General features: G+C 39.5%; 1 protein-coding gene across 5 annotated transcripts in view; it reads right to left on the reverse strand.

Moving 5' to 3' along the window:
* Nucleotides 1–24,295, reverse strand: part of OSBPL6 (oxysterol binding protein like 6) — a 182,745-nt gene that overhangs the window by 32,248 nt on the left and 126,202 nt on the right. For 3 of the 5 annotated variants that reach the window (XM_030580623.1, XM_030580620.1, XM_030580621.1), the window contains 3 exons: nucleotides 18,857–18,931; nucleotides 14,882–15,047; nucleotides 4,636–4,766 (listed from right to left, as the gene is read on the reverse strand). In XM_030580623.1, the coding sequence (XP_030436483.1) occupies nucleotides 4,636–4,766; nucleotides 14,882–15,047; nucleotides 18,857–18,931 (372 nt within the window). The remainder of the gene's footprint in view (nucleotides 1–4,635; nucleotides 4,767–14,881; nucleotides 15,048–18,856; nucleotides 18,932–24,295) is intronic. The other 2 variants (XM_030580624.1, XM_030580622.1) reach the window with 1 other exon arrangement.

The raw sequence follows: 24,295 nt of genomic DNA on the forward strand, positions 1-24,295 counted from the left end.
AAAAGCACGTGCGGACAGTGGTATGTCAGCAGGAGATGCTCTTCTGTCAGCATAGCTACTGCCACTCATTGGGGGTGGTTTAATTATGCCAGTGGGAGAGTTTTCTCCTGCTGGCATAGAGCAGCTACACAGGAGACCTTACAGTGGCACAGCTGTGCCGCTGCAAGGTCCGTAGTGTAGACATAGCTTTACTAAAGTCAAGATCTACTACATCTACTGCTTCCCCACTATCCACAAGGCTTCTTACCCTGTCAAGGAAAGTACTAGGTTGTTTTGACATGATCTTGTTCTTGACAAATCGATGTCATTACTTATCACCTTATTATCTTCTAGGTGTTTGCAAACTGATTGCTTAATTATTTGTTCCCTTATCTTACCAGGTACTGGAGTTAAGCTGACTGGTCTGTAATTCCCTGAGTTGTCCTTTTCCCCCTTTTTATAGATTGGCACTATATTTGCCCTTTTCCAGTCCTCTGGACTCTCACCTGTCTTCCATGGTATCTCCTCAGTCAGCTTCTTGAGTATTCTAGGATGTATTTCATCAGGCCCTGGTGACTTTAAGACATCTAACTTGTCTAACTAATGTTTTAACTTGTTCTTTCCCTATTTTAGCCTCTGATCCTACCTCATTTTCACTGGCATTTTAGTTAGATGTCCAATTGCAACTAAACTTTTTAGTGAAAACTGAAACAAAAAAGTTATTTACCACTTCTGCCATTTCCACATTTTCTGTTATTGTTTTTCTCTCCTTATTAAGTAACAGATCTACCCTGTCCTTGATCTTCCTCTTGCTTCTAATGTATTTGTAGAATGTTTTCTTCTTACCCTTCATGTCTCTAGCTAGTTTACTCTCTTTTTGTGCCTTGGCCTTTCTAATTTTGTCCCGACATACTTGTCTTATTTGTTTATATTTACCCTTTGTAATTTGAACTGGTTTCCACTTTTTGTAGGACTCTTTTTTGAGTTTCGGATCATTGATGATCTCCTGGTTAAGTCAGGGTGGTTTCTTAACATACTTCCTATCTTTCCTACGCAGTGGGATAGTTTGCTCTTGTGCCCTTAATAATGTCTCTTTGAAAGACTGTGAACTCTCTTGACCCATAGACTGGGGAACACTGCTCTAGAGAATAGCAGTAATTTGTGTTAGCAGTAACTTTCCAATCTTAACTGTTTCCTGACAATAGGATATACATAGGGAGTTCTTCACCCCTTTTCCCTATAACTATGTCTCCTTTTCCTTTCTCACCCTGGTATCTGCACAGTACTTGCCCAGACTCCACCATACATTCTATACTCCCGTCCTTTTCTTCCTCTCATGCTAAAGGAAAAGACAGGAGAAACAAACAATTGCAGGATGCGAGAGGGTATGCCTCCGGGTCGGCAGCACTGAAATGAACATGTGCATGCAAACACATCTCTTCAGATCCAACTGATATATTTGAATGCATGTGTTCATTTCAAGACACCATGTGCATTCGAAGCCTCATGAATAAACTAATCACAAAGGAATTCAATTGACTCAAACCTATGGTATTTATCAACTTTTCTTATTTTTGTTTGTAAGATTCAACCAGCTCTAGGTTAGCCAAAGTGCATACTGCATATAAGTACAGAAATACATATGCATAACAGCCGTGAACTCAAGAAGACTAAAGCACATTATGTACTGCTTCCTCTTATCTCCCCCCCCCCATCGCCCCCAACATGACTCACCAGTTCCCTCAAGGCTAATCTGTACATATCCAGGGACTCATTACAAAGACTAGAACTGGGCATGGAAAAAATCTGCTCTCTTGAGCTTTATTTATAAATATACATGGGATGTGGATAATAAAAAAGTGTAAGTGCAGGAGAGAAACTATGAATGTCAAATTCTTTTTCTTCTGCTTCTTTTAAAATGTACCTGGATTTACTATTTAGTGCTAGAGTGAGAGGTCTAACGACGGAAGTCCTTCATTTATCAGTAAAACAGGTATTACACATTTTGAGTTTCCCCATCACATAAACCTGAACTGGAAGTATCACCACTAGGGAAGGGAAATTAGCTCAATTTCCATTTCTTCTCCACTGAGACCATCAACCAGGATTTCTCGTTGTCACAATGACTTTTGTTAAGAGGACACTTGGATTCTAGGAACTAGAATGAGAGGCCGTCAACCCATTTCACAGCTGTCATAAACAGATAGCTAAGGGTTAATGTCTCTTTCACCTGGAAAGAAGTAATCTGAACCACCTGACCAGAGGACCAATCAGGAAACAGGATTTTTTTCAACTCTGGGTGGAGGGAATTTTGTGTCTGAGTTCTTTGTCTTCTGCCTGTATGCTCTCTCAGATGAGAAGTTTTTCTATTTCCAGCTTTCTAATCTTCTGTTTCCCAGTTGTGAGTACCAAAGATCAGATAAGGATTTATATGTTCTTTTGTATTTACATGTCTATAATTGCTGGAGTGCTTTGATTTGTATTCTTTTTGAATAAGGCTGTTTATTCATACTTCTTTTAAGCAATTGACCCTGTATTTGTCACCTTAATACAGAGAGACCATTTGTATGTATTTTTCTTTCTTTTTCTACAAAGCTTTCTTTTAAGACCTGTTGGAGTTTTTCTTTAGTGGGGAACTTCAGGGAATTGGGTCTGCAGCTCACCAGGGAATTGGTGGGAGGAAGAAGTCAGGGGAGGTCTGTGTGTGTTAGATTTACTAGCCTGATTTTGCATTCCCTCTGGGTGAAGAGGAAAGTGCTTTTGTTTCCTGGACTGGAATTACAGAGGGTGGACTCCCTCTGCTTAGATTCACGGAGGTTGCTTCTGTGTATCTCTCCAGGAGCACCTGGAGGGGGGAAGGGAAAAGTTTTATTTCCCTTTGTTGTGAGACTCAAGGGTTTGGGTCTTGGGGTCCCCAGGGAAGGGTTTCGGGGGGACCAGAGTGCCCCAAAACACTCTAATTTTTTGGGTGGTGGCAGCAGTACCAGGTCCAAACTGGTAACTAAGCTTGGAGGTTTTCATGCTAACCCCCATATTTTGGACGCTACGGTCCAAATCTGGGACTAGGTTATATGACAACAGCAAACAGCTATAAGTCACTATTGATCTGGGTTGGATTTGTATCAGTGACCCAGAAGATAAATATTCCTTATTAGAGCTGAGCAAATAATTGATTTTTTAGGTCAAGGGCCGAACCAAAAAAAAAATCTGAGAAAAAAAATGTGGCTCGTTTAAAACTGAAACTGAATTTTTCTCCTCACCAAAACAAAAATAGATACAATTTCAAACCAAAATGTTGAGTCAAAACAACATTGTGAAACAAAATGGTTCATTTAGAAAATGTCAGCATGAACCATTTTCACTTTAAACAAAAATTCCCCTCATATCTTTATACGGCCAAAGCTGTTCACCAAATCGTACCTGAAATTACAAATAGTTGTGATAACCCTGAAATGGCATTTTTCAGCAAATTTACTATGTGGCCAAAAAATTGTATCCTTCTCCTGTCCTGTTATCTTTATTTCTACTAACACAGCAAATCTTACAGTAGAAAGATAACAGTTTAGGAAAGTACATGTAAATTTGGGTAAATTACAGTTTGCATTTAAACTTGCATGTTCTTTGCTATTTCTTACATGCTTAGTGTTCCCTGCTAGTCCACGTTTCTTCAGAGTGAAGGTAATAGAAGAATACCCTAGGCCCTGATTACCTTGAAAAACTAGGCACCTCTTCTTGACCCATGAATTCCAGAAGTGGGATTATTTTGCAAACTGAGTAAGTCAGATTGATCTGATTTAACATACACTTTCTCATTCCTGTATTACACAAACTGAACTTGGTTTTCAGATTACATTTTTAGAATTAAGATACTTATTGAAGAGTCTATTATCCTGACTGGCTTTCTGTGAAAGATTTTCAGAAGCACTCAGCATTGGCCAAACTCTGCTCCCGCTGAAGTCAATGGTAAAACTCCCTTTGACATCAGTGGAAGCACTGTTTGGCCAACACTAAGTGCTTTTGGAAATCCTACCTTAAAGTTACCCATTCAATATACTGCAATTAAACTTCATTAACATTGGTTTGTGGGAGGCTAGGAATGGCAAGAAATCTAATCCCTGGATTACATGCTCATATATGTAAATTGCTTACTTTTTTTTGCCCATAATCATTTTTGCAATTGGAGTAATGGATTTATGGAATGTATCTGTGAATGTTCATTCATCATTTTTAAATTAATGTAGGAAAACTGAATTAAAAAATAACCCTGAATGTGCTGTCAGTGGTTTTAAGAAATATATCTAAGATTTTCATATAAAATATTTCATACCTCAGATCTATCTCAGACACTAAACACAATGAACACACACAAGGAAATAAGAGACACAATCTTTCACATCTACATTTCTTAGTTTTCTTGGGACTCATTCAGATTGCTCCTGCTTTCTAACACATTTGCAACAAAAAGCCAAGGATAGAGAAGCTGGTTTGAATTTACCACTATCACACTTTGTTATTTGAGTTTCAATGAGAAAATATCTGGCTGCAAGATTTGGCATTTTCCATGCCATCTCTGGAAATGGCAAATACAGTATAGACAACAGGCATTTGGCAAGTCATAGAATTCCATGTGTGCTTGAAATCAAAGCAAGGGCATACCTGAGAAAGTGATTGTCTGAGGCGTGTTATTTGTGAATTGTGGCCTGTAACATCCTGTTCTGAAACCATCTGCTTAAGCTTTTCCTTCTCAATAGCTATGCTGTTAAAGGCAGACTTCAAAAGAGAATGAACTGGGGGAAAGAAAAAACAAATATTTCCTGAGACAAAGTACTACACTTTGCTTGTAATCAATAATAAAGGTTGTGACATCTCCCTTCCCCCGCTCCCCAAATTTACAGAAATAAGAAACTAAGGCCCAAATTTTCAAGAGTTGGTGACCAAGTAGATTGCATACATGCATCAGTTGAGATTGGCACACACACACAATGTGAGAGTGCACAAATACTTCTCTTACATGCACATACTGGTGGCTGTGCATATGCAAGTTTGGTATATGTAAAAGTGTGCATGTTCTTTTGAATATTTGGGCCTAAAGCTATTTTTTCCCCTTTTGTAAAGCAAATCACCCTGTTCCTTAATTTTTCTCTTCAAATAGTGTAGTATGTATGTCATGTCTGCATTTATGTTCTGCAATGATTTAATATTGCATTAATAAAGAGGATTACTTTGATCTTGAAACAGAACCTTTGATGATCTAACACTGTGGAGGGAAGCAGTGGGTAGTATGTTTTTCCCATTTTATGTATTAGCCAACATTACAGTACACAGAGCCCATACAACATAAGTTGTGTAAGACTGTTTGCAGCTCATGTGTCACTGCTGCATAAACATCACTGCATGGTGTTACATTGTGATTATTTCAAATCCAATTATTTAAAGCCTTCCTTCAAAAACAAACAAACAAACAAAAAGAAATTCATCACTAGGAAAAAGAACACTTCTGATCATTGCTAAATGTGGTTTAGCCATGCATTCCTTGCTATTAGAAACACCCTTGTGTTTTCCAAAAAACCCTTCAAAATAAAACAATTTATTTTTCATTAAGTATATGCAACACTTGAAATAATCAGCCCATGTGCTCAGAAACGGAACATTAACATATGGAAAACTTTTCTGAATAACAGTTTCACAATTTCAACAAAGAAATGCACAGGATGAAGGAAAATAAACTTTGACCTTTCCCATACATAAAACGTATGCCACTGTTTCTTTTTTAGAATTATGAAACATTAAGAAATAAAAACCTTATTTCAAGAAAATTCTGCCTCTCATCTCTTACCTCTCCCTAATTTTATAGGGTTTTTTAATTATTGCCCCCTAGATTCACAGTACAGAATCAAGAAATACAAAGTGACTACTGAAACCATACTAATTAGACATGAATCACTGAAATGATCACCGCTTCCTATTCAAATTCTTGGAAGACAGAATAAAATGCAGTGCTAACTGCTCCTGTGTGAGCTTAAAAAGCTCCCTTTCCTTCTCTTCATGAAAGTGTTTTCCTTCATTAAACACTTGTACCTCTCCATATTTCTGTAAGTATAGACATTATTACCTCTCTTTAAAATAAATCTTATAGATTTCTAGATGTTTATTCCCATTCAGATAGAAAGCTCTTGATCTTAAATCTTGGCTTTGTTCATCCCAAATTTTTATGACAGGTCTGAAAAATGTGACCCAAAATGTGAATGTTACATATGGAAGGCCAAATTCTCTGCCTCATAAATAGAGACAATTCCATTGAATTCAATATTCTCACTTATGTCAGCAATAAATTTACTCTGGTATTTATAAACACACTTATAATTTCATGATCAAATTAAACATAAGTCATTGCATATTAAAACAGAATTGCCTAAAAATGCATGTATTCTCAGTTCAAAATGTACATTTTATATCAGGTGCATCAAGTTAATCAATTATGGTCCCTGGTCTGCAAATACAAAGTTCAGTTGCTTGGGACATATTTTTTGTGTAAAATGAGTTCAACATATTTTAAGTCTCAAGTCTCTCTCCCTTTCCCCACCCTCCCTGTCCACACATTTCAAACATATTCTTCTTTTAGGGAAATAATTCACACACACCTTTGTCTATTGCTGGTCCCATGAGCTTGCCAACGCGATGAAACCAGCCATTCCCTGACTTACTGATTTATCTAGTAAAATGTTTTCAGTTATGTTGGGGCCCGATCCAATTCCTACTGAAGTCAATGGCAGTCTCTGCATTGATCTCAATGGATGCTGGATCAGGCCTTTAATTTAATTGCTTGTGTGACCCTAGGAACTCCCCCAATGCCAACTGCCAAGGGAGTTATAAGAATATCCTGATCCTGGTAGGTACATTCTGGTTCACCAAAGAGTATCATAGAATTACAGAAATTTAGGACTGGAAGGGACCTTGATAGGACATCTAGTCCAGTTCCCGGCACTGAAGCAGGACCAGGTATTATATAAATCATTCCTGACAGATGTTCCACATTGGAGATTTCTAAGAACAGGTTAGATGGAGATTCCACAACCTCCCTGTATAATTTGTTCTAGTGCTTAGCAACTCTTACACTTTGGAAGTTTTTCCTAAGGTCTAACATAAATCTCCCTTGCTGCAATTTAAGCCCATTACTTCTTTTCCTGCCCTCAGTAGTTAAGGAGAACAATTTATTACAGTGGCAAGGTGGACTAGGTCCGGAGGCCCCCTGCTGGAAGTCTTGCTGCCATGCATCATCCTGTCCCAGAATAGAGCAGTGAGAAGTCCTCCAGGTATCCTAGAGTGGCTGCAGAAGAACGGCCAATCAGAAGGGCTGCTGGAGCGACCAATAAGGGTCCAGAAAAGCCGATAAAAGGCAAGCAGCAGAGCAGAGCCTTCAGTTGCTGTGTAGAGCTTGAAGAGTGAAGGTTGGGTGACTGACTAGCTGGATGGTTGGCTAGAACAGCAGCAGCAGTACAGCAGACAGGACGGAAGCCCAGGGAAGGTTGCTGAAGACTGGGTGCCTGGCTGGCGGGAAGAGCAGCAGGACAAGCAGAAGGTCAGTGCGGGCAGGCGGAAGCACAGGGGGACTGAACCCAGAACCTGTGCAGGCCAGTGAGGGAACCGAGATGGGCTCCGCTGGTCTGGTTGAAGACTGAGCCCAAGGAGGCCTGCTGAAACACCACCAGCTGTGGGTACTAAGATGGGCCCTGGCTGGGTGGTTGAAGAAAGCAGTGCCTTGGGAGAAGCCTTAGAGCTATGGCCTGACACCCAGGCCAAGATAAGAACTTGGACTGTATATCCCGGAATGGGGGCAGCTGAACTGCATATGCTGTCTGGGCTGAGTCACTGAAGACTCTCCAAGAGAACCATCAGCTGGGGGAGGGGGGAACTCACGAGAGGCAGGTGCCACCCCGATGTAAGAACTAAAACCAAAAACAGGCTCACACACAACCAATGAGGGGCTGCCTGTGAGAGGTGAGTGCTGCCCCATGAAAAGGACTGTAGTTGCAGGCATATCGGCCAAAGAAAGTGGGTGCTCACAAGAGGCAGGCGCTGACCCAGTTACAATTACCCTCCTTTCTCTAACAACTTTTTACATACTTGATTACTGCTATCATGTCCCCCGCTCAGTCTTCTCTTCTCCAGATGAAACAAATCCAATTTTTTTCAATCTTCCCTCATAGGTCATGTTTTCTAAACCATTAATTTTTTTTTGTTCTCCTCTGGACTTTGTCCACATCTTTCTCAAAGTGTGGTGCACAGAACTGGCCACAGAACTCCAGCTGAGGCCTGATCAGTGCTGAAGAATTACTTCTCATGTGTTGCTTACAACACTCCTGCTAATACATCCCAGAATGATATTTGCTTTATTTGCAACGGTATTACATTGTTGACTTATATTTAGTTTGTGATCCTCTATAACCCCAGTACTCCTTTCTCAGCAGTCATTTCCCATTTTGTGTTTGTGCAATTGTTTATTCCTTCTTAAGTGTAGTACTTTGCATTTGTCCTTATTGAATTTTATCTTCTTTATTTCAGACCATTTCTCCAGTTTGCCAAGATCATTTTGAAATCATGTGAGATCTCAAGTGAAAGCCAGGGTCACGTTGCTCATTAATATCATTGTGAAATGTATGTACACATACTATGTAAGGACTTATGTACATTTACTGAAAACATGCTCCTAACATCTGTATCAAGGCAGAGTTGGCAAACAGGTTTTCTGTCAAACAAAATATTGTTATTCACCTGTCTCTCTTTGGCATGTAAATTAAGCATTGTAAGTTAACACAATGGAGAGTCATTTACAAAGGAAATCAATGGGTCAGGGAAGGGTGTGTGTGAAATTAACAGGGAGGCAGGACACACAGGCATAAGCTACTGGGGTCATCCTGTCTCTGAGGTACAGACAATGAACTTCTGGAGATATAAGGAGAAGGTAAGGGTGACATCCCTTGAGCCTGCACCTAGGAAATAATTGGGCAATGTGATTACATTCATGAAAATGAGATCACAACATACCCTGGTTGGAAACACTGCAAAGGATATTTGGGTGAGATAAACTTCTATAGACAGGAGGTTAGCCTGTTAAGTTTAGTCTCTAGAAATTGTGTTATGATTTTGATTTATATTTGATATATGATTTGATTTATATGTAATCTTTGTTTCCATAATCTTTTCTCATTATCTCTTGAATCTCAAATCTTTGATAATTTTGTTATCTTCACTATAAATATATCTGAGTTCTTTGGCATTACACAAGGAGCTGATCCTGAGTTTAATCATACAAGCTGGTGTGTGCACTGTTCCTTTGTGGACAGCAGATCTGGTATTACTGAAAGTATACAGTAGATAAGGGGCTGGCCAGTACAGGGAATGGTCCCAGGGGACTGAGGGACCAAGGTGTACCTATTATTAACCTGCAAATCAAACACAGGAGTGGCAGAGTCCAGAGGAGATTGATTGTTTGGGTGGCTAACAGGCTGGTGGTGTCTGTGATCTAACACCAAATTAAGTTCAAGCAAGTCTTCCTCTTGCTGGAGGCAGCGGGTAACAAAGTGACTCTCAAACCACCACAGAAAGGAGTCCAGGAGAGCTGGCTGTATTTTAAAGAAGCCTTATTAAGGGCGCAGGAACAAACCATCCCGATGTGCAGAAAGAACAGCAAATATGGCAGGCGACCCGCTTGGCTTAACAGATAAATCTTCGGTGAGCTTAAACACAAAAAGGAAGCTTACAAGAAGTGGAAACTTGGACAGATGACAAGGTAGGGGTATAAAAATATTGCTCAAGCATGCATGGGTGTAATCAGGAAGGCCAAAGCACAACTGGAGTTCCATCTAGCAAGGGATGTGAAGGGTAACAAGAAGGGTTTCTACAGGTATGTTAGCAACAGGAAGGTGATCAGGGAAAGTGTGGGACCCTTACTGAATGGGGGAGGCAACCTAGTGACAGATGATGTGGAAAATGCTGAAGAACTCAATGCTTTTTTTGCCTCGGTCTTAATAGACAAGGTCAGCTCCCAGACTGCTGCACTGGGCAGCACAGTATGGGGAGAAGGTGAGCAGCCCTCAGTGGTAAAAGAACAGGTTAAGGACTATTTAGAAAAGCTGGACACGTACAAGTCCATGGGGCCAGATCTAATGCATCCAAGGGTGCTGACGGAGTTGGCTGATGAGATTGCAGAACCACTGGCCATTATCTTTGAAAACTCAGGGTGATCAGGGGAGTCCTGGGCAACTGGAAAAAGGCAAATATAGTGCCCATCTTTTTAAAAGGGAACGAGGAGAATCCGGGGAACTACAGACTGGTCAGTCTCACTTCAGTCCCTGGAAAATCATGGAGCAGGTCCTCAACAAATCCATTTTGAAACAATTGGAGGAGAGGAAGGTGATCAGGACCAGTCAACATGGATTCACTAAGGACAAGTCATGCCTGACCAACCTGACTGCCTTCTACAATGAGATAACTGGCTCTGTGGGTATGACGAAAGTGGTGGACGTGATATACTTTGACTTCAGCAGTTTTTCATACAGTCTCACACAGCATTCTTGCCAGCAAGTTAGAGAAGCATGGATTGGATGAATGGAATAGAATGTGAATAGAAAGCTGGCTAGCTAGTTGGGCTCAACGGGTAGTGATTGATGGCTCAATATCTAGTTGGCAGCCGTTATCAAGCAGTGTGCCCCAGGGGTCTGTCCTGGGGCCAGCTTTGGTCAACATCTTCATTAATGATTTGGATAATGGGATGGATTGCACCCTCAGCAAGTTCACAGATGACACTAAGGTTGGGGGAGAGGTAGATACGCTGGAAGGTAGGGATACGGGCCAGCGTGACCTAGACAAATTGGAGGATTGGGCCAAAAGAACTCTGAGGTTTAACAAGGACAAGTGCAGAGTCCTGCACTTAGGACGGAAGAATCCCAGGCACTGCTACAGGCTGGGGACTGACTGGCTAAGTGGCTGTTCTTCAGAAGTGGACCTGAGGATTACAGTGGACGAGAAGCTGGATATGAATCAACAGTGTGCCCTTGTGGCCAAGAAGACTAATGGCATATTGGGCTGCATTAGTAGGATTACTGCCAGCAGATTGAGGGAAGTGATTATTCCCCTCTATTCGGCACTCGTGAGGCCACATCTGGAGAATTGCGTCCAGTTTTGGGGCCCACATTACAGAAAGCATGTAGATAAATTGAAGAGAGTCCAGAGCAGGGCAATGAAAATGATTACGGGGCTGGGGCACATGACTTACGAGGAGAGGATAAGGGAACTGGGCTTATTTAGTCCGCAGAAGAGAAGAGTGAGGGGGGATTTCATAGCAGCCTTCAACTAGCTGAAGAGGGGTTCCCAGGAGGATGGAGCTCACCTGTTCTCAGTGGTGGCAGATGACAGAACAAGGTGCAATGGTCACAAGTTGCACTGGGGGAGGTCTATTAGGAAAAACTATTTCATTAGGAGGGTGGTGAAGCACTGGAATGGGTTACGGGAGGTGGTGGAATCTCCATCCTTAGAGGTTTTTAAGGCCCGGCTTGACAAAGCCCTGACTGGGATGATTTAGATGGGGCTGGTCCTGTTTGAGCAGGGGGTTGGACTAGATGACCTTCTGAGATCTCTTACAACCCTAATCTTCTATGATTCCATGAGTCTGGTTTTTTTTTTTCTTTTTCCAAATCTCAGATTTCTTCCAAGTAATACCTTTGCAGCTACCGTGATATATAGTGGCATCCCTAAATCAATACCATTGACTATCACGGTACTGCCAATCACAAGCAGTCAGAAATCACAAGTCAGCTCTTCAAGAACCATCAGGCCATCTTAAAAATCATGATTTTTAAAACAGGCCTTCTGCCGCAGAACATTTAGGGATCATGCTTTCAAGTTTTTCTCCAATCATAAGGGCCTAGAAACTTACCCCCCTCTGCCTTTTTTAAATGAAAGCTGGGATTCTCATATAATCAGGTGACTTCAGGAACTGGGGCTTTAAGAAGACCACTAAATATTGTGAAACTTGTGATGAAATCATGAGAGTTGGTAACACTTCATATTTTTTTCAATTTGCCTCTAATTCCCACCCTACAAACTCTGAATCATCTAGCTCCGCTTCATCAAATCCAGCAGCAATAGCACTCTAGACTCTGCATCACTTGTCAGCACTGTCAGAGCAACTATGGCAACCTGGCTCTCAATGAATTTCATAGAGGTGTGGGCTGGATTTCAGCATCAACCAGACCACATCTGCTCTTGGCTCACACTTTTGACAGCTGTGGTTAAAATAAATACAAGAAATGTAAAATGTGACTTTAATTGTTTAACAAGCCAACAAAGCCACAAAATGACTCCTGGACTGAGAGAGTTAATGCTCTCGGAGGGTTACTGTATAGCCACATGTTAAGTAACCATCCTTAAATGTTTAATGGTTAAGAATAAGAATCTTTCCCCAGAGCTTGACCTGTAGTGATTCTTCCCTGTGAATCAGAGTTAAACTACTGTTTCAGCATGGTTTTAGGCTTACAGGGGGAGATGTGCCAGCTTTTATTTGAGACATGCAGCCAAGGTCCAGACCATTTGTGATTATGACACTTGTTGCCAAGAGTACAGCTGTTAACCCATGTATTTTGATCAAATTTCAAACTAGGTAATTACATTTTGTTTACCTAAATCCCTGTTTTAGTTTCAACTGGGCACAGTATTTTTTCATTTCATGTCCTAACCTGTTGTTTAAGATAACTGTAGTCCATCTCAGAGACAAATACATTTCAAAAGGGACTATATTTTGTTTCCTACTTGTGTTCCTTTGTGTCACAGATCAGGCAAATCAAAATAGAGGCTGTTGGTTTCATAATGTAAGTTCAATAGATAATGTTGTGTGAGAAATCCTGTAAAGCATTAATATTTCAAGTCTGACATGACTTAAAATTATAAAGTAATCAGGAATATAAGAAGAATTTATATTTGAATATTAACATGCATTTATTTAAAGCTATACATTTAACATTATTTTGTATGTATTCATGTGAGCCCTTACTTTTAGGCGTATTTAAGGGGAAATGCTTGTTCAGTAGATATGGAAAGTCAACCAAGACACAAGATGATTGAGATCTTTAGTCATGTTATAAATTACATGAAACTTTTAAAGAAAGATTATTATTTAGCCAATTCCCCATTGAATCTATTGTTTATGGGACATCAGCAAAGTGATATGTCTAGAAGTTATACTATAGACTGTGTACCACTAGAGTGATACAGCCCTGAGAGTACAGATGTCAATAAATACTTGCTACATCATGCGTAAACAATTGAAAAGAACATTTCAAAACAAAAATATAGGAGTGTACTTATAATCAGAAAAGTGTGTGTAAAGCGGACATTAGCCAGTTCATTATTTCTTCCTTCTCAATGGCCTCCAGTTCTTATTTTCTCGGCTTATAACTAAAGAAAGTTGTTTTTTTTTTTCCTAACTGATGCCTCTGCAAATTATATGTGGGAAATTTTCAAACAAGTACCTTTGTGCTTTTTCTCCCATACTGTCCCTCGGGCTTGGGAGAAGCTCCTTGTTAACATCCACAAAACTAACTCTGCCAGGAAGCCTACAAAACTTGACAAATCAGTAGGCTGCTAATGTGCTGAGAACACAGTCTATCATGGTAACTGATATTGTCTCATTGTTTCCTTGTATTCCCCCCACCCCTATTTGGTTGTAGACATCTGTTGTCTTTTGTCTAATACTTAGATTGTAAGGTGTTTGGGGCAGGGACTTTTTTGTTCTGTGTTGGTTCAGCACATAGTCCTGGTCTGTGACTGGGGCTCCTAAGTGCTACAATAATACAAATAATAAATAATAAAATCAGATTATTCTTTCTACCTTATCACCAGTAATAAAGATTCTACAATGAGAATTAAGTAGACGCACTGGAAAAAGAGAGCAAAGCACAATGCAATCCAGCTCATTTTTCCATAGAGATAAATAGATCTGGTTTTCAAACAAGCTTAATTCATCCCATTCCTGATTTTCATTAAATGTCTCCAAAAGTGGAATGCCCCAAAACTGATATTTGTTGCTGTCTGAATCTCTAACAAACTGTTCTTTGATGCACTTTGACCATCATTCAATCTTAACCCATTCAGCATCACGTGTGAACTCTGTAGACAGAGGCAAAAAATAAATAACACTAAAAGACATTGTAAATTATATAGTATTACACAAAAGACAGAGAAATGGCCACAATGCATGTATGATAATAGCCACAACAGTACATGCATTAGTAAGCTATTAGTAAATGGCTTAGGTATGAAATATGAAGCAAGATCTTTCAGCCACCTGAGAAGTGCATCAATTCCTACACATGCTGGTGTGGTTTATGTATGACTCCTTCATTTTATATTACACTATTTTAAAACCCTTTTTAAAAACCTAAATTTTCAGCCTACAAGCCAGTCATTCATTGGCAATACAGTGTAAAGTTTCTGAAATCCATTCTTGTACGAGCAGGACATTTTATAACTTCCATTGGTGTGTCATGCATAAAGTTGTACAAGATCATGAGAGACAGAGGAATTTCATTTATCCTAAGAGAAAAAACACAGGCTTCCACAAAAAGGAAAAAATGTGTGTAAATTCAGCCAAGTTTTGCAAGCCCCAGTAATGGTTCAGGAGGTTCACAAAATCTCCAATGACATAGGATTCACCTATCCCTATATATGTACCTGATGCATAGAAAATAATTTAAAAAATAAACTTATATCATCTTCATCTGAAACAGATATGAATAAAAGATTCTCATACAATTTATATTTGATCCAGACAAAAGCTCTGACCATGAACAGTATAAATGTAAAAACAGCAGTTTTTGTAAGATGCAGATTGTACATTTTTAGTTACCTTTCTGTGCCATGAGGCAAAACTCTTCTTGAAGTTTGATGTACTCCATGGAGCATTCCAAGGGGTCAGCTACCTGGCTTGGGGGAGTCTGAAATTCGATGTCTACACAAAGATTGGGGTTGGATGAGTGCAGGCGAACCGGTGACATTGTAGCACTGAAAGGGACCTACAGGGAGATTTAACAACGAAAATAGCTACTGCATAGGACTGTATCCACCTTCCACAGAATACATTGAGTAAAAACAGCACACACTTTATTCACAGAACAAAACACAATAGTTTCACTGAGAGATTTAAAAAATTATGAGAATATATATCTTTTGGTATCTCAAATTTCAGTAGTTGTACAAAATTCACCAGGTCTCTTAAAATCCTTCAGTGAAACATAGACAAGTGATAGAGAAAGAGAAAGAGGTGCACTTTAGCTCTGACTATAGCATTTACACTAACATAGCATTTCATAAGATTTGGCAGAGCGCTGGAAAATTAAATCATTAATGTTGCTTTACATTCTGACCTTTGGTACCCTATAAAGAATGATTTGGTGGTCACAATACCAACATTTTAAATGTATTAGTTTCTCCATCAACCTGGAAATATGGCTAAATATTCCCACAGAGAATATTATTTGCAGACTTTTAGGAGTGTTGGTAAATCCTGAGATTATTATTCAGTTAAGTGAAATTCACTTTATAATTCATCTACAGATCACACAATATAGAAAATCACATAGGCTTTTTTTGTACATGAAAGCTCTTTTTAGCAAAAAACAAAACAAAAAAATCATTTTCATTTAAAGCACACCTACTATAAAATTCAGTAAAAGAGATATTTTACCGAGTCATATTAAATCTCTTGTATCAAACAGAACAAATAGGCTTCTTTTAATTTATTATATATTTCCACTTTTCTTTCTCCCTCTGTATTTTTGCACATATAGTAAATGTGTATATATATATACACATATATATAATGTGTTTGTGTATTTTATCTACAATCTAAAGATATGTAACATTTGTGTATCATATAGTTACATATATAATGCATATGAAATTCTATATATACACATATACAGAGAATACTTTATTTGCATTGTATTACATTATATACACACACATTTTTATATATACCTATATATAAATATCTGACTCCTGGAGCCCAATTTTCAAACGTGAGTGTCAAAGTTAAGGCATTCAGAATCTTATTTTGGCACTCAGATAAGAGTTTAAACAATTAAATATCTATTTTAGGCATTCAAGCACTGATTAGATTCCTCAAGTGCAGAAGCTGAAAATCCACATTCTAGAGTGTAATTTATGTATCCAAATATGAAAAATGGGCCCAAAATATAGATTGTTTTCTGAAACCTCCTACAGAGCAGCAGGCAATATAAAAAGTCATATTACTATAGACTTTATCAACAGATTAGTTAAACTACCATGAACACTAGTGATGGATCCTTAGTTTGTTAACTTAATTAGCTGACTGGGCTGGAGAATAGCTTTTTTGATCTTTTCAGGGAACTGTGCCCAATCACTATGCATTGTATTTTTCTGACTCTCTGGTGGAATCCTCCAGCTCCTTTTTGATAACTTTATCAGATTTCATTCCACCTCTTGGTATACTATATCAGTGTATCTTCCTTCACTCACCCTTCCCAGATTTCCAGGTATCTACTGTGTGCAAAATTTCTCCTCTAAGCTACTTTCACATGGTCTTATTTTTAACTATGCAAACAAAGACAATTTTTCATCTGATTTTATTTTTAGTCTCATACCATGAACAATTTCTTTATTAACAGGGAACAGAGAACAATCCCCTTTCTCCAGCAAACTGAAGCACTATCACAATCCATTCAGCAACCTTCCATTCTGTACTATGCTAACACCATTTCGCTCAAACAGTCAACCAGAACTTCTCTATTTTACAAATAGATTCAGACAGTCACAATTCTTTTACAAAGCCTTTCATTTCTTAGGTCAGAGAACATATTTGCAGAATCTCCTTGTTAAGAATTCTGTCAACCTATAATCACTCAAGCCCACCAGATGCTAGTATCCTCACAACAGAGAAAATAATGTAAATTAATCTCAAAGGCTTTGACACCTAGAGATTAGAAAAATGTACAAGGTACTCACTGGATACTAGGTTCCAGCATAGACTGAGCAAATACAGCCTGGAGCAGTGGTTCCCAACTTTTTCCATTCTGTGGTTCCCTGTTACAGGAGATAAAAGGTTCAGGGCACCCACCCCATCTACTAGAAAGAAAGGGAAAGTAGCTGCAATCTCATTGGATTTCTTCATGACCCCCAAGTTCAGAACCCCAACTCTAGAGCTTTGCACCTCAGCTGGCCAGGCTGAAAAACTAGATATAAAAACAGGACCCTGTTGAAAACCAGATAATGCATCTGAAATGAGGATTCCTGGGAAAATATTTTAAAATGTCTCCCAGAATCAGCATTTGCATTTTTACAGGCATTTATAATCACACGCTTTGCAGGAAATACCCATTTACATGAGAAAAATAAGTAGACACTTTGCTGACTGCTTGAGAGAATGCTACATAGCAGTCAGAAATAAGGAAATAGCTGATTGACATGAACTCTGTTTGTTTCCTTCAGCAGAGTTTCCAAGTTACTCCCAACAACAGCTGAAAAAAATCCATGTCAAACCACATCTTTCATCCACCTGGGCTCCCAACAGACTGAGAAATACTGATTAAACTTTTCCTTACGTTTCTCATCATTAGCATCCTACACCTTCCTCTCCAATTCCCCTCATAACTGGGAACATATTTGTTCTTGGTCACTGCTGTTGTATTTTTCATGTATTCTACTTTTTCTCTTTGCCTTCTCCCACCTATCTCTCTATAGTTTTCCTCACCTCTGTTAAACATAACTTCAAATCTATCCACATTTTCTTTATTTACTTTAACCCTGGGCTTGAAATAACCACTCAGCCAGCATAGACAGTCATCCTTCCTGAGCAAGTACTGTCAGCTTTCACAGAATTTAAGCTTTTATTATAAAAGGTAAGATGTTCCTAGCCCATAGGGTTGGGAAGAGAACGCTTCACATGTGACCTGAGGGTAACACATACAGTGCTGTATTCCTCAGTCTACACAAACACCAGCTTCTGTATCATGACCACTGCTGGGGTGAGCAGCTGCCAAGCTTAAGGTATGTCTACCTGACAATTAAAAACCCATGGCTGGCCCATGCCAGCTGACTTGAACACGTGGAGCTTAGGTTGTTTAATTGCAGTTTAAATGTCTGGGCTCGGGCTGGAGCCCGGGTTCTAGGATCCTGTGAGGTGGGAGGGTCCCAGAGCTTTGTCCAGTTAGTACCTATCATTTCCATTTCCCAACCCCAGATTTTGTGTGAAGCAGTCATATGACTAACAAAATGAAACAGATACTAGTGGTAGTAATATGACTTTTTGGGATTATGGAATGTAAACAAAAAGTGTTTCAAATGAAAAAAGCTTGCCTTATATTATTAAAATATGCAACAGCATAACACAAGGAAATTTCATGCTGGGCTTAATAACAAGCCACCTCACTTCTGCTTTCTTGGTGTGTGCTGTTTTCAGAATCCTTTGATGGGATTACATCCTTGAAATTTATGGTTGCTTTTTTATTATTTATATTGTATATGTATACAGAATATGCCATAAATACTGAGGGACCAGGGCCTGATTCTAATATCACTTACACTGGTATAAAGAAGAAGCAAATCCTTTCAAGACAATGGAGTTACGTTGATATACACGTGGTGTAAGTGATACGAGACCCAAGCTCATGAAATTTATTTTCACCTGTCATGGTTGACTTCACATTCACAAATGGCCTACCCAAAAGTGGGTAATGAGGACACCTGTAGGAAGTGCAGGTGATGTTCTCAGTATTGTTATTACATATTCAAGTTGTACAGCTTCCCGTCTTTAAAACTGTCCCTTGATTTTAAATCCACTCACTGTTGTAGCCACAGCTGCTGCTAGTCTCTGCCGGCGCCGTGTTGTGCTGAACTGGCCCTTCAGCGCTGGCCCTTCCTGACAGTGAAGGGGAGAAGAGAAGGGAATAGAAAAAGAGAGGGGAAGGGAAGATGGGATATAGGAAGATGAAAAATGATCAGAGAAGGGAGAGGGAAAGTCTTTAACTGGATTTTAATTTCACTAACTTCACATGTTCTCATGCATGTATGCCAGGGGCTTAAATAGCTAGTTATTTTGCTAAAATTATCTCCAGAGTAGTTAGACTAACAAGAACTCACTAATGCTGAAAAATAAATTCCATTAACATTTTTTCATAGTCATAATGCAGTTATGGGATAGCAAAACAAAATGATGCTATGGAATGGCAGAAAACACAAAATAAGAATGTAATATTTTGGGTCATCTGACCATCTATTGTATGAATATTATAGAGAGCAGTTAATTCTGTTTGTGTACATGCACTATGGTTTGTAAACTAGAAGCTTATACAGCAGAATCATGGAATGTGCAAGTGTATACTTGAGAGGTTGTTTATCAGTCTAAACATTTCGCTATGGACAGTACTAGCTCTCTTTGATTTCCTTCTCTACGTTCATTTGTCCAGTTTCCCTCTCTTTAGCCACTAAGTTCCTCAATCTCTAATTCCTCTTTCATGTTCATGAATGATGCAGTACAAAACTTCAGTTCATTTCAGTTCTATTGTGGCTCTTTAGAACAACTTAAGTTACCTCAGGTGAAGCAAGAGCAATGAAAATGATTTTTTTCTAACAAATACACTTTCACAGGTTCATTTGAGCCACTGGGGCATCTCTCAAGGCAAGCTCCCTGAAGTGAATTGATGTCCAATTCAAGATGGCCATCGAAGCTTTAAATTCCACAAAAGTAAAACACCACAGTCTTCCGCTGAGTCAACTATAAAAGGATCGGTCATAGGCAGGCCTCTGACTAGACTGGGCTTTTTTCGGTTAAGGGAGGGGAGATTCTTTCTCCCGGTCCCAGCCTACCCAAACTGTCTCCCAGAGAACGATGCAATCGGCCCTTTTTATCTTGCCTGCTGGGCCCTGATTGGCTTCTGCCCAATTCCGGCCCTTTTAGCTGCTGGGGGAACAATTCTCATTGGTTCCACAAACATCTGATCCTGGGTTGTGTCTCTAAACAGCTCCCAGAGGTCTAAACGTGCTTCTCTTTTACCCCAAAAGGACACCAGCTTTGGGCAGGATGCACCAAAGCAAGGGGCATCAAATGCCTTGTATACCCTGTCACATATTTTTATTTGCACTACTGAATCCCTGATCCTGAAAAGATTTATACCCAGGTTCAACTTTTAACTGACTCTAAATGACTTTTTAAAATTCATACTGTTGACATGGAGTCAAAGTAATTTTTCCATGCCTGTCACAAAACATTCTCCTTTCACATTTACTTTCTAGCAATGACATTTTGAGAAATCTCAGCATTTTCTAAAAGACTAGAAAATCTGATTGCCTGCCTATAGATGTATTTTCTCCTCACGCACAATTCCTATTGTCCATGTGAAAGAAAAGAATACATATACATACATTCCTCCATACATCTCCTCCCATTTCAGGCACTGGGATATTTTTAGAACTATACACTTCTATTTATTTAAAATATAGCCTGGGCACCAAATAATTGTTTGAAATAATAAAACAAAAAGAACAACAGTGCAGAGTTTGGTGGCCTGTGAACACTGCTATACATATGTACAAGACACCCTGGTTCGAGAATTAATTTAAATCCTTCACCCTTTGAGCCCAGTAAAGTTCAGCTGGAATGTTATAAAGTGATGTGCACGGGAGGACAGCTGCTTCTTATACAGTCTGGTTGATTCTAGTTGCAGCATTGATGACACTGGGAAGGGGAAAAACCCTATTAATCAAATTTTTACTCCCGCAGAGTAGTAATTGCCTCAGCCACCATTTTATGTGACACCAGCACTAGAAAAAAAATCTCCTTCAGTGTAAGAAAGATTGTACTGGTTGTAACAGAGATTTTGTTCTATAGCAGAACCCCATCCTGTAAAAGCCCTGCCAAAAATATCCTCTTATAATTTAGCTACGTGAGAATACACGTACTGTGGTTCATAAAGAAAATGTGCTGGTTTTTGCATGCAGGCTAAAATGTAAATGGCAGACATCATATGGCCTCAAGAATACATTACAAAGTGAGATAACACATGAAATCCCAGTAGTGAACAAGAACATGTAATGTTAATCAGAAGGGGAGTCAAAGTAGCATTTGGGTATGGAAGGGTCACTTCACTTTGGTTCTACTGTTATGCTAAGAGCTTTATAACAACAAGCTAACTCTCCAAGACGGCTAGCACAGAGAATGTAATTAAATATTTTTGTCTATCTTTAAAATAATTTTTATTCGTAAAACAAGCCTGCAATTTTACTATTTTGAGCTAAAAAAAAAAAGTCAACTTAAGAGCACTAAGAATGGAACTCCAGTTAGTAAACACAATCTTCTTCTTCTGAAAACCCTTGGGGTATCATGAGAATTACAAATTGACATTTTACTCATAACACAGAAAAAAGAATACAAAAGCCAAGCTTTCCTGTACAAAAGAGATATTAACGGAATGGCAAAATGTAGATCAACCAGCCTTTTGTGTTAGATAATTTCATTTAGACAAATCTTGGAACATTTTGTACTTTACAGCCTGTTTCTCTAAATAATTTCTCAGGCATGTAGCCCTGATTAAGTGCTATTCCCTGAAGTAAATGTATGTAGGTTTGGGCTGTTAATTTAACAAAAAAGGTCTTCAATCCTGCAAACAAGCATATGCAAAACTTTACTCATGCGATCAGACTCATTGTAGTCAGTGGGACTACTTGTGTGAGTGAAGTTAAGCATGTGTAGAAGTCTTTGAGAGACTGGGACATAAATTGGTGAAAACATATTCACGGAAACTAAAGCAAGCAGCAAGACCAGTGTCACAGGAAAAAAAACGTGTTTTAATGTATAACTAGGGTGAATATTCCAGAAACATACATTAGCAGGAATACAACAAAAGCAATGTTATTTACAAAAACAGATGTAGAACACAGTACATAGAAATCTAGAAGAGATTTTGTTTGTGTTCGTATTGTCTATAGGGATGAGCACAGGAGTAGGAATCTGGGACCCCAATTCTAATTCCAACTCTGCCACTGATACTACATAGAAGTAGTGTCAATTTAAATGCAAATATCCTAAATCCACATTTTCAAGCAACTATTACAAGATACAAAGCTAAAGGTACAAAGCCACTCAAATTCATGGATCTGGTATATGACTATGTTGAAAAGTATTACTGTTTCTTTAAAAAAAAAAAAGTAGTTATATCTTTAAGACAAAGACAATAAGACCTTTTCCACATGGTTCTATCATTAGGCAATGGAACAAGCTGACAAAGGAGACTGTGGAATTCCACTTAATGGAAATATTCAAGGCTAGATCAAACACCCATCTGTTAGGGAAGGCTTATGAATAATAAAGTCCATCCTGTGTACGGCTGTGGGATAGACTCAATAACCCATTAGCAGACCCACACAAGTGTTCTATTCCCCTCCCTAAGGCAAACCTAACAGGGACAAGCTATCCTAAAAAATCTGGGTTTCTGAGGCAATCACCTCTTAAGATGAAGAGCCTGTCAATACTCAGTGTTGCACCGGTATAGCAGCACCACTGTGGCGCTTAGTGAAGACGCTATCCATCTGACAGAAGAGTTTCTCCCACCAGCGCAGGTACTCTCTCTCTCCAAGAGGCAGTAGCTCTGTGAACAGGAGAAGCCCACCTGTCAACATAATGCTGTCTATACTGGGGGCTCAGATTGGTAGAATTACGTCACTCACCCCTGAGCCATGTAGTTATACTGACATAAGTTTGTAGCGTAGACCAGGGCTATGCTAAGAACAAAGAGTGTGGGCTTCAGGACAGGATGGGTCAGATTCTGAGCTGTGCCACCAAGAGATGCAGCACAGAAAGCACATTTCAGGGAGACAGAGGCAACAGCGTTTTCAATCACTTGTGTGCCCTCTTGATTCTGGGACAGAAATAGCCCTCAGCATAACTAAAACAGACTGGGAGGTGGTTGCAAGTTATGATAGCCTCTGTGATACTGCCTATGGCCTGCAACGCAAGCCACAATGACCACAACGTTGTGCTCTATGGACCCTTCCAACCATGGCTCTTCCTCCAGCATGCCCCTGTGCTAGTGAGGGGGCTAGTGCAGGGTTGAATGTGGTAGTCTGCATTGGGGGAATTCTCCTCTGCTCTCTTGTGGGCTTCTTTATACAGTGATGCCAGAGCGGGGAACAAAATCGCTCACAGCATCTTATATTTGAGCTGTTTTAAGTGTGGCTCTATACCTGTAGGTCTCAGGGTTTCCAGAAGAACATCCGTCTACACTGCTCCCTCATGTTCCACCCCCTGGAAGCACGGCCCACTGAAATGTCTTGCTGATGGCTATATGCTACTCCTTCCGTAGCTGCTTTAGAGCTCCTCTACACGCTGCAGAACTCACAGGTCCCAAGTGATATATTTGTGCACAGGGGCTTCTTCAAGAGTGAGGTGATGGATGAGATCATCATGCCACGTTGACTCCACTTCCCCCTTTAGGGACCTTAATGTCCTTTCTCCGGCACTTTTGCTGCCTCTGTGCTGTGCAGTAGCAGGGGAACATATGGCCTCAAATGGCAATTATCCTCTGAGAGCGAGGCAGTTAGAAATGTCAATCAACCAGAATCCTACTTTCATGCAGACTTGTAATACTAATATAGGCTTAGCTCTGTCACCCATTTTGAATATGTAGGATAGTGAAGACCTGGTAAATAGACATCACTAACGCCAGGAAACTAACTGTTTACACTTTATTATTTAACTTTATGTTTCAGGCTATCAATTTCAAATGAATCACAGTGAGCTCCTTAACTGACTCTAGGGGACACAGCAAAGGTTTGCAAAGCTCTTACTACTTTCAGTGTATTTAAATGGACCACAAGCTGTTACAAGGAATTAATATCTTACACAGTCATTTATGTAGCCATTCACAACAAGTAAATTTGATTGATATCTAATGCTGAACGCAGCTTTGTTACCTGTTGCTGGAGAATTACAACAAACAGACCCCAAAATTCACAGTTGTTTCACACAAAACATAGGAGGGCATTGTGGAGCTGACTAAAATACCAGTGTAAAGTGTTTATTTCAGTACACAATCCATCTCTTGTGTTTGCCTTATGCTTCAACTACAAGGAAAGGGACATTGCTCTCACCTCGTATAATGAATTATTTGTAAATGTGTGTCATGGAAACTAAGAATTCACAGAATGGTCTTTTCTACAACTAGGGAACTTTAAGGGGGAAAGTTCCACTGGTAAAGCTCCCTGCAGACTTGGCGTAAGAGGGCTGCAT

Source organism: Gopherus evgoodei, chromosome 11 (genome assembly GCF_007399415.2).
Source record: "Gopherus evgoodei ecotype Sinaloan lineage chromosome 11, rGopEvg1_v1.p, whole genome shotgun sequence".
In the NCBI taxonomy this organism is placed as follows: domain Eukaryota; kingdom Metazoa; phylum Chordata; order Testudines; family Testudinidae; genus Gopherus; species Gopherus evgoodei.